Raw genomic sequence first — 12,450 nt, forward strand, 5'->3', positions numbered from 1 at the left:
ATGTATCATAATCCAGTATCTATAAGGAAGTCATTTAAAGTATTTTTAATTACATTCACCTTGTATAAGAGCTGGCATAGTACATAGATGAAGGAATATATATATATATATATATATATATATATATATATATATAAATTATATAAATATATATACATATATTTATACATATATATATATATATATATATATATATATATATATATATATATATATATATATATATATATATATATATAAGAGAGAGAGAGAGAGAGAGAGAGAGAGAGAGAGAGAGAGAGAGAGAGAGAGAGAGAGAGAGAGAGAGAGAGAGATGCACAATCGTAAACCTAGGAAACATACAAACACGCCATCTCGCAAACAAGTCATATAGTGTACGTCATCATATATATATATATATATATATATATATATATATATATATATATATATATATATATATATATATATATATATACTCAAACTTACTTGACATACACGAACATCTTACACACGCAAATGCACACATCACAGCACCATTGGTATTAGGAACACGGGAAACATATTTACAAAAGTATAGTATGGCAAGAATGTCTTTGTTTTTACCTAAGTATTACAGCTGCAACTTCTAAAAAAAAAAAAGAAAAAAAATGGACTTGATGACATATATCGCTAAGAAGTGATATACTTTATACAAATTCTAAAGTTCTTTGGAATGCATGTAATGTACAGAATCAAGGATCTTAAAATATTTTGTTATATATAAAAATAATTATCAGATATGAATTTGCGTTTCTAGACACAGCGTGTATACTGTACAGTATATGCCCACAATCAGGTACAATAACCATAGAAAAGGCACGATATTTTCACAGAATAGGAAGATATTATTGTTGTAAAATACTTGAAAGTGTTGCAATATTCAAGCTAATATTTAGAATCAAAACGTCGGAATTGATTGCCTGTTTTTGTTCTTGACGTCATGGTTTCTTCATGTGTGATGTTTTCCTCTTTTGTGGACAACTTATCCACGAAACCTGACACGCTCTTGGCGGGCAGAAGTTCACCAAGGTCTCCAGTGTGGGTTCTGATGATTGTGAGCAGGGTAAGGGGCTTGTTGAACTTCCTTGAAGGAAGCTTGGGGTCCTACTCCCTTTGATAAAGTAGGGGTCACATTTGGTAGTTGCATACTTTTGCTGAAAGAAGATAATGGAGTACTTGGGTGAGTTACTGACGCATATGCCTTCTTTTGGGGAGAAGCGGATTCGACGGAAACCGTTATAGCTCTGAGCCTCTTTGGAGATGAAGTTGTGGTAGTGACGTATCGGCGATGAGATGTAGCTAGATCTAATGGTGCCACTTGGAGGTCAACTTGCATCCTACCCGAACACACCGTGGTACTGGAGTAGGTGCTTTCAACACTGGAAAAAGAGGAGGATGGTGCACTGGAGTGGGCAGCCGATGGTAGTTTGGGATGGTATTTAATGGCACTGATGTTGTCACTGCCCTGAAGGAAATCGTAAGCGGGCTCTTCAGTACAGATTGTCATACTGGGGCTTCCCCTGGCCGACTCCGGGGAGGACGGGGCACCGGCTGCTTCTGGAGAAGTGGCATTAGTAGGAGGGCTACCGCTGACAGACACACTTGACCATGATGGCACAACCAGGGTTGGCAGTTGACTGGTGGACAACCGAGCATTAATAACTGACATTTCCATAATTTTCAACTGGTGTTGTTGTCCGGCATTATGATGATGATGAGGTTGTTGGTTCCTGGGCTGGAATTTTGATGGAGACACACCATCCGCCTTTTCGCCTGATCTTTTTCCCGCTGGAAATTCTGCGTTTGTAGTCGAAGTGAGGTGTGATAGCACTCTGGCATGAAGATCCGGGGGCAAACCGTTTACCCCAGAAAGGAACCTACTGACTTCAGAGGCGCACTTTCTGAAACCAGCGTTGTATTTCGCTGTGGCATCTGTCGCAGAGGGGGACGGTAGATTCCGGCTGGGGACAGAATCTTGTCTGTGGAGGTCCTGCACATGTCGCACCGTCATCTCAAGGATGTCTGCCTTTTCCAGTTTACTGTAGCGAGTGGGCTGTTAAAGAAAGTTACATAATTAAATACATTATTAATAAATCAAGGTTACCATCTACTGTATACCATGTCGTTATAGGTAAGGTTTCAATTTAACACCAGATTATCCAATGGCAGAATCAGACATGAAATGAAACCTCTTTTGTTAGAGAAGTTGGTGGGTTTTAAATACTCACGTCTTTCTTTTGAGCCGTTAGCACTAAGTTCTTGAGCTCATTGAGGCAGTGGTTAATCCTCTCGCGACGCCTCCTCTCCATCAAAGGTTTGTTACTCTGGAAAGAAAGAAAGAAAAATATTAGCTATTATTGTAACGAAGATTGTGTCAATGTGATAGTGTGGCATGATTGATATCCAATGTGTTCCTCGAAGAATGACTCACTCGTCACACGTTCGAAAGCACAGTACTTACATGTCCCTGATTTTTTTATACTCTATTTGATTATCGTTTTTAAGTATTTTCATATTCATATATTAAATATATATATATATATATATATATATATATATATATATATATATATATATATACATACATATATATACATACATACATATATATATATATATATATATATATATATATATATATATATATATATATATATATATATACACATACATATATATACATACATACATATATATATATATATATATATATATATATATATATATATATATACATATATATATATATATACAGTATATATATATATATATATATATATATATATATATATATATATATATATATATATATCTATATATATATATATATATATATATATATATATATATATATATATATATATATATATATATATATATATATACACATAGTTTGGCCTGCCTCCAAAATGTAAATGTATATCGTTTTCATAATAATCTAATTCTCCGTTCATTGTTTGGTGAATTATCATGTGCTGTGTATTTCTCTCAACATTTGTGTATTTTCGTGAATTCTATCTTTACACTTAAAGCCAACCTTATCCTCTATCAGTTTATCTCTCTTCTGTAATTACAGAAACAATGTGAGTTTTTATCTCTTAATTACACTCATAGTTAATGCTTTCACCTTATTGAAATTCAGGTTAATTACTGAGGCTTTGTGATTCACGTCTGAATCCAATAGGCCTACACTACAGGATGTCATTTGAAGTGTTTCTGTAATAGAATGAAATCCAGAGCTTTCACCTTTGATGGTGACAGATTTAATTTTTCAAAGTTTAATTTATCAACGTTTAAGAAATAATTAAATCTACATTGGCATTGTGCTTGGAAGCATTCATTCCTTATTACATAGAAAGGTATAAATCGTTTGTGTAAGTTGATATTAAATTATTTCTAATTAATAGCCTAATCAAAAAGCTGTTTCCACATTTGGAGGATAAAGTCTACCTACACCTAATGGAATGAATGTTGACTCTTCTTGAAGTAATGTTCCCTTCATTATTTCTATATGTTTTTAAGATGCATTTGATAAATTTATCTCTATTTCTAAGTAAGCGGATTTAAAAATAGTAGGCACAGAGACTGATTTTCGTGTCTCCTTAATTACCCTTTTATGTATAACTGTCTCGTATTTTTATTTCATCTTGTACCAAAACTTTGTTGAGTAAAAGACATGATTGCATACTCTACAACAGACACGAAAATATTTTTCAACATAAAATTTTTCTTTGGCCTTTCTTTAGCTTATATTCGTGTACAACTTTATTCTAGCAAACAATGTGTTGTTATTGTACTTAGAAGTTTTATTTTTTTTTTTTCGCTTTGCAAAATAATATTTTAGACAATATTTTCCTTTTTTTCCCACATAATGACTCTTGCCCTGTATTTAGAAATAAAAGTGTGATGTTTTTCTTTGACAGAAAGAGATCATAAACTTACCCTTCTAGTGGATTTGGGTGTTTCTGCCATTCTCGTAATGCTTTTAGAACTACACATTCCACACAAAACAATGCAATGTATTAATTGCTCTTTAGTGTATTTCTGGAATTAGCGGTCCATGAATTGTCTAGACGTTTATCTAATTTTTATAGTACCCAAAAGGAGACTGAATTAACAGAAGAACAGTGACTATTGCAACGGCACTAGTAAAAGTGAACACTGGACATACGGCACACGTCCATGAAGTTATGGAATCGCGTGCCTTACGGAGAGGTGTCTATTAAATCGCGTGACCGCCAGACGTGAACTGTCCTAGCGCACGACCGCCACCCAAGGCTAGCTCATAGGGAGGTGCCAACTACTTTTATTTCGATACATATTTCTGCCTAAATACTTATCAACTCTTCTCACATTTTTATATAGTTTTTTCCATCTTGCATTTAATTATTCATGACTTATCCTGCAAGATTGTTGTCAAATACATAATTCCGATTCCAGATAAACGTATATATAATTGTGAAACAGATTTAATTGCTGGAACTAAGATAATGACGTTCCTCGGATGTTCCACCCACAGCATGCGCTCCTCTCAGACGTCATTACGACGCGTCCAATCGGAATTGAGAAAACTCGCTGAGAAAATTTGGAGCAACTGGATTGGCCAGATAGCTTTGAGGGTGGAGTCATCACCCACGTGGCGGATGCTCTTCTGTCATTAGCACACGCAAGGTGAACCACGCGACTGAAAACGGGTTCACTTGAATTTTGTGGGTAACACATGTGGAAATGATTGCTTTTGCCTAATCGGCGAAACAATTGATTTTTTGAAGTGTAAAACTCCGCAATCTCCTTGACTGGTATTCAGAGGAACTTTGTGGTAATAATTTTGCGATATGATATTAACCAAAGGAACGCTAATTAATCTTCATTAAGATTGCCTTGTTAAAGCATAGAGAGGTTTTATTAATTGCTTCCACAATTACATTCAGTAATTTCAGGCTGACACTGCTTGCCTGTGTAAGTAAAGTTACTGAGATGATTAGATTGCATATCTTATTTCCCCGAAATTTAATTTCTCTTTCAGGATTTGATCGTATTTTCATTAACCCGAACCCAGAGAGTGATTGTCTCTATTTATAGTTTCCTTCATACCATTTGAATATTATTTGTTTCTTCTTTTCTCTCTACGTTTTCCAGTAGCAAAATTTTTACAAAAACTTACTACTACTACTAATGCTGCTGCTGCTGCTGCTAATAATAATAATAATAATAATAATAATAATAATAATAATAATAATAATAATAATAATAATAATTACTTAAGCAATGAAGAAAACATGTAAAAGAACGGATGTAGATTTTTATATGATAATGTTAATTGAAGATTGTAAAAAAATCCGCAGTGACAGTGTAAAGATAATAAGAAAATATTCGAACATGAATGCTTATTTCAGTAATGTAATGAATTTGAACCGAAACAAAGAGGATTGAGTGATAAAAGTTAGTAAGGGGAAGGGGGAAGTGGTTGGTTCTTATATGTATATACAATTGCCTTAAAACTAATTCATATACAAAAGCTGATGAATCCATTTCGGCTAACGATAGAAATACCAATGTCCAAGGGGCTCAAGGGGGCTGGAGAATGGTTTGAAGGAGTTCTGCGAAAGTTTGGAAAGAAATATATAGTATGAATAGAAGGGAAATCTATATATATATATATATATATATATATATATATATATATATATATATATATATACTGTATATATATATATATATATATATATATATATATATATATATATATATATATATATATATATATATATATAGAGAGAGAGAGAGAGAGAGAGAGAGAGAGAGAGAGAGAGAGAGAGAGAGAGAGAGAGAGAGAGAGAGAGAGAGAGAGAGCCTACTTGCATGAATCTAAAAAAATAAATTTCGTGAAGAAGAATCAGGGTATTTTGAAAAAGGTTTAATATTGCTGATTGTTCTTACTAAAATAATAAAAGAATAAAAAAAATGTCGTTTGACACCTAACAACGTGGTATTACTGTAAGTCTGCAGTTTAAGTCCTCCTGCAGTTTCGCTTCTGTAGCTTTAACTTCGACAGTTTTCTTCACTGGTCGATACATTTCAAACGGCTTTGCTGGTGTATTATTCTGCACGTGAATACCGTACGTGGGAATTGAAACTAGTGTTTGTATAGTATCATACTTTGTGCATTTCTCCCCCCTTTCAACGCGTCTCAATCTACATTTTTTTTTCACAAATAATTAATTTCACACTTGTTATTGTAACTCAGATGGGTTATATGATCCCATTCGCGAAAATAGACAAGGCATTCTAGTTGACTTGACCTTTATCTCAGTAGAAGAAACCTATTATGGTAGGATGTACTGTAAGTGCAATCAGTGTTTAAATTTCTATTATTATTATGATCTTCATGTGGTTTTTATTCCTGTTTTTAGACAATGGTTTCCTAAAGTGTTATAGCCCACTGGTTCTACTATTGTTAAGGATTGTATAATTAATGTTAATATATTCAGCCTATATTGTTGGGTACAATAGTTAAATATTCTTTAAAAGAATATAAAGTTTGCCCTTAAAATCATCATTATCACCGGACATGTGAACTATGTACAATAAGCATCTCTCTCTCTCTCTCTCTCTCTCTCTCTCTCTCTCTCTCTCTCTCTCTCTCTCTCTTTTTCTCTCTCTCTCTCTCTCAATATACCTTTGTATTGTCATGTCTAGGATTAGCATGTACTGTTCTCCGAAGTCGTATAAGAATAGAATTTAGTCACATGCGTTTTTCACATTATTCGTCTCTCTTTTCATCACACATGAGTTCGTTATTGATCCTTGTAAACAGTTAAGTAGACTTGTATTTGATGTTAATTTAATGTAATGTAATAAGTGTTCGTTTATGTTTATTACACACAGGGACATATACAATCATATATCAATATATATGCATATATATATATATATATATATATATATATATATATATATATATATATATTTATATATACATATATGTATATACAGTACAGTGTATGTGTGTGTGTGTATATATATATATATATATATATATATATATATATATATATATAAATATATATATATATATATATATATATATATATATATATATATATATATAGAGAGAGAGAGAGAGAGAGAGAGAGAGAGAGAGAGAGAGAGAGAGAGAGATCTACGGGATTTTCTCTCCAGGAATGAGACGACTGTTGCTCCTCGCGCTTTCAACCAAGATGCGAACCATCCCATAATGAAAACAACAACATAACCATTCTTAGCTATTTCTCCTTCTTAGTATATAATGTTTGAAATGTAACTCTAAAAGAGTTCGAATAAACATAAATATCTTTGTGAATAACAAAGTCTTATTAGCTATAGATCACAATGCAAATGTGGTAGTGACTTCTGTGAAGGTAGGTGATAGTAGATGGAAATAAAACTAGGACTTATCTCCCATTGGGAACACTCAAATCCAATTTCATCATTGGATAAAATTTTTGGGACTAATATTCGGTATCCACCTCAACTGGAAAGAATATATCTTAGACAAAATCTAAATACAATAATGCTTTCAACCTATTGATGAACTCATAACATACAAATCAAATTTATTGATGATGTATGAAGATTAGTCTTATTTCGGACAGATTATGCTAGCCAAATACATGGATCAGTGTTTAGTTCCAATACACACTCAAAGCTAGAGACCTTGTAGCGGAGCTATTACATCTTCTACTAATTGACTTTTAAAACAGCGTAGTTTGATGCAAACAAGATAAATCTTTATTCTATGTGGCAAAATTTATATTGTCATTATTTTTAGTTATAGATATTCAATTTACGGACAATCAGTATCTTAAGCACAACTTATAACTATTTATGTTAAGATAATAGTAAATTATATCAGTATTGTTCTGCCTTATGAATATATGTACATATACACATACAGTACACACGCACACACACACACACACACACACATATATATATATATATATATATATATATATATATATATATATATATAGCAAAAAAGATACTTGTGTGGAACGTTTAATCATCATCATCATCTACGTCTATTGACGCAAGGGTCCTCGATTAGATTCCGCCAGTCGTCTGTATCTTGTGCTTTTAAATAAACACTTTATCTTAACTGAACCAGCAGTTTATGAAAAGGATGGATAAGCTTGCCTTGCCTTATGCAAGACACGGGCTCTAGCGTTGGAATATGAACAGGAAGAATTGTCACTCGTGAAGTCTTTCATATTTGGACTGGAATACCAGGTATGTGCTCGATTAGAAAATAGACAAATACACACACACAAGTAATTTTGGGAAAGCGAGGTCCTCCTCTTCTATTACCGAAAACGAACGGACACAATGTTGACATTCGTATTTTCAGATCTTAACTTTTGGAGATTTCAGCGACAACGTATTCTTATTCTGACGGTTAGTAAGTTCTTCAGTTTTTTTATTTCTCGTGTTTTGGTTTGTATTTGAATAATGGTAATTATAATAATGATGCCATTAATAATAGTAGTACTAATAATTTTTGTATTATTATTATAATTATTAATATGCAAATGTAAATAAATGACACTATAAAACGGTGTTAACAATCTAGTGATAGTGCTTGTCTGTATGTATGTATGTATGTAATTCTTCAAAAGCAAGGCTAATCAAATGCACAAAATTAAAGCTAAAATATTCTGTTTTTTAGATTTATGTAGAATTAGTTAAAATTTACACGAAGGTTAATCTGACAACTAAGAAAAATTAAACGTATTAAATTTATGAAGAATATCATCTGATTAAATGACAAAAGTAAGTATTTCACGTAAAGTATGTCAATCTTGAGAAATGGTCAATAACTTTGTATATACTTGTTCATTTTTAATACGTTATGTACCAAATGAAAACTGATGCATATTTACAATTTGTTTCAATTTATTTGGAATTACATTCTTCCAAACAGCAAAACTCAAGCATATCAAATTTATGGGATATATTTTGTTCAAATTATGGTACCGTACTTCATTCGCACATAACTTTTTATCTAATGCAGATACACATACACACACACACACACACACACACACACACACACACACATATATATATATATATATATATATATATATATATATATATATATATAATAATTAAAAAAGAAGTCTATTGTATGTAAACCTAATTTTTATTTGATGTGTAACATGTCATCCTTGCTTCAAAGATGGTGATTCAATAAGTCTGTAATAATTTTTTTATTTTTTAAAGAAAAAATGTGGAGTGCCGTGAGCGGACATTTTTATTTCATTAGGGCAGATGAATGAAAGTTGTTATTTGTCATAGTCAGTCCCACGATTTTTTCCTGTTACTAGTTATTTTTGGAATCTAGATATACTAAGCTTTCCAGCGATACCAAATATATAGAGATGGGAGGTGGGGGGAGGGGGGGGGGTCTTGCACGGGTGGTTGTTCTGACCCATGGCCCATATAAATGAGAGGAAAGTTAGTCAGGTGATAGGGATCGAGTGATTGGAAAACTCTTCTTAATATTTCTCTGACCCTGGGTATTAGGTGGCCACCATTTTTGCTGGCTTCGAGTCGCCTTGTTTCAAAGATTGCATTTTGTTTTCATAGAGACCAGGTCACTAGAGTACATTTAACGAATAAATTGTTTTCTTTGTTCTTGACAGACATTCGAAATTAGTTTTGTCAAAACTAGTCTGCCTTCTAAGACTAAGTATTATAAACATTTAGATATGTAGAATGGTATTTTTTATTTGTTATTATTATATATTATTTAAAAAAACACGTAACTTTTGTGGTGGTTGGATCTCGCCGATACATTAGCCACTTTTATTATTATTATGTAGAGAGTCCTTTGATTGGCCAGACAGTACTACACTGGGTCTCTCTCTCTCTCTCTCTCTCTCTCTCTCTCTCTCTCTCTGGTTACGGCTCATTTTTCCATACCTTGCACATACACCGAACAGTCTAGCCTATCCTTTCCCCATTTTCCTCTGTCCTCATACACCTGACAACACTGAAATTTTTCGCTTAAAGGGTTAACTACTGCAGTGTAGTAGTTCAGTAGCTACTTGCCTCTTATTATTATTATTATTGCTTGCTAAGCTGCAACCTTAGTTGGAAATGTAAGATGCTCTAAGCCCCAGGGCTCCAACAAGGAAAGTAGCCTAGTAAGGAAAGGAAATATGGAAATGAGCAAGCTACAAGAGACGTAATGAACAATTGAAATAAAGTATTTCAAGAAAAGTAACAACATTAAAATAAATCATTCATATATAAACTATAAAATCTCAAAAAATAACAAGAGGAAGAAAAATATATGGAATAGTGTACCCGAATGTACCCTCAAGCAAGAAAACTCTACCCCAAGAAAGTGAAAGACCGTGATACAGAGGCTATATGGTACTACCCAAGACCAGAGAGCAATGGTTTGATTTTAGAGTGTCCTTCTGCTAGAAGAGCTGTCCACCATAACTAAAGAGTCTCTTCTACCCTTACTAAGAGGCAAGTAGCTACTGAACTACTACACTGCATTAGTTAACCCTTTAAGCGAAAAATCTCAGTGTTGTCAGGTGTATGAGGACAGAGGAAAATGGGGAAAGGATAGGCTAGACTGTTCGGTGTATGTGCAAGGTATGGAAAAATGAGCCGTAACCAGAGAGAGAGAGAGAGAGAGAGAGAGAGAGAGAGAGATCCAGTGTAGTACTGTCTGGCCAATCAAAGGACCTAATAACTCTACATATATTTTTATATTAGTATCTTGTTTGTTCTACAGTGCTTAAAGGAAAGACTGGACCTCTCTAACTATTCAGTCAATTATTTTATAAATGATATTTATATTATGACTTACTTTCTTGAGGTTTTAATTAGATATGTATTTCAGTACATATATATATATATTTATATATATATATATATATATACATATATATATATATATATATATATATATATATATATATATATATATATCTTGATACTGAAAATTATCTACGTACTGTGTATACTAACAAATGTTATGTACACATGAAAGACTTTTGTTAAATTGGGTATTGAATAAGTAGAGAATACAAGAAAAATGGACTTTGAGGTGTATAGTATTGCTGAGAAAACTGTAATTGGAATATATATATATATATATATATATATATATATATATATATATATATATATATATATATATTTATATATATACGAGTGTATATATATATATATATATATATACGAGTGTATATATATATATATATATATATATATATATATTGGCCTGTATACATATATATATATATATATATATATATATATATATATATATATATATATATATACAGTACATACATGTATATATATGTAAATATATATACATATATATATATATATATATATATATATATATATATATATATATATATATATATATACAGTACATACATGTATATATATGTAAATATATATATATATATATATATATATATATATATATATATATATATATATATATATATATATACATATTTATTTGTATACAGGCTAGCTTCAATTAAGACACCGACACATCCAATTTGTATGTGCCGGCATTTCTATAAAGGTCCGTCATCTATAAATAACCCATAAGACGACAGGGTGTTGTAAAAATCAAAATTGCCTTTTCTTTGCGCACGTAGAAGCTCGCTCATAAACGGTCCTTTAATATCTCCACGCTTTAAAGGTTTAAAGCGACCGTCGCTAAACCATTTGAAATGTGGCTCTTTTAACTTCCGTTGGAAACAGGATCTTGTGTAACAGTGATGTTCAACTGTTAATCAAATGTGGATTTTCTCTTTATTTTGGTGTTCATGCGTGTAGTTTTTCATTTGAAGTATATCACTACATATTTTAATATTCTTAAATTTACGTAATTGATAGATACATATTTAATTAGCCTCCAAATTGCAGAATTTATAGATATGCATAACTAGTTCATCCGTGATTACGTTGGCTACGTATTCAACAGAGAAAGCGCAGAATACCTTGATATGTATAGTACTATTGATTGTCTTCACTTACACTCCATAGGCCGAATCTCTCTCTCTCTCTCTCTCTCTCTCTCTCTCTCTCTCTCTCTCTCTCTCTCTCTCTCTATATATATATATATATATATATATATATATATATATACTGTGTATATATATATATTTATATATATGCATGTATATATGTATATATATATGTATGTATGTATGTATGTATGTATATATATATGTGTATATATATGTATACATATATATATTTATATATACATACACACACACACACACACATATATATATATATATATATATATATATATATATATATATATACACACATCATCAGTCGTTACTAGTCCACTGAAGAAGAAAGACTTCAAACGTGTCCTTCCACTTGCGT

The 12,450-nt window shown here is 31.8% G+C and overlaps 1 protein-coding gene across 1 annotated transcript; it reads right to left on the bottom strand.

Annotated features, from left to right (window-relative positions):
* Positions 1–452: 452 nt before the first annotated feature.
* On the bottom strand, positions 453–4,255 carry LOC137644909 (protein deadpan-like). Its single transcript, XM_068377786.1, has 3 exons — positions 3,964–4,255; positions 2,250–2,345; positions 453–2,074 (listed from the first exon to the last, which is right to left on the bottom strand). Exons 1-3 carry the CDS (start codon positions 4,018–4,020, stop codon positions 1,043–1,045), a joined length of 1,185 nt encoding a protein of 394 aa, XP_068233887.1. The 5' UTR covers positions 4,021–4,255; the 3' UTR covers positions 453–1,042.
* Positions 4,256–12,450: the final 8,195 nt, after the last annotated feature.

This window comes from Palaemon carinicauda, chromosome 8, assembly GCF_036898095.1.
Source record: "Palaemon carinicauda isolate YSFRI2023 chromosome 8, ASM3689809v2, whole genome shotgun sequence".
Lineage (NCBI taxonomy): Eukaryota > Metazoa > Arthropoda > Malacostraca > Decapoda > Palaemonidae > Palaemon > Palaemon carinicauda.

Bases quoted from the DNA above. Each gene is read 5' to 3' on its own strand.
- LOC137644909 (XM_068377786.1), bottom strand. From the start codon at position 4,020: ATGTGTAGTTCTAAAAGCATTACGAGAATGGCAGAAACACCCAAATCC. The intron at 2,346-3,963 runs GTAAGTTTATGA...CTTTCTTTCCAG, and splicing joins CACCCAAATCCACTAGAAGG to AGTAACAAACCTTTGATGGA. The intron at 2,075-2,249 runs GTGAGTATTTAA...TTTCTTTAACAG, and splicing joins TAACGGCTCAAAAGAAAGAC to CCCACTCGCTACAGTAAACT.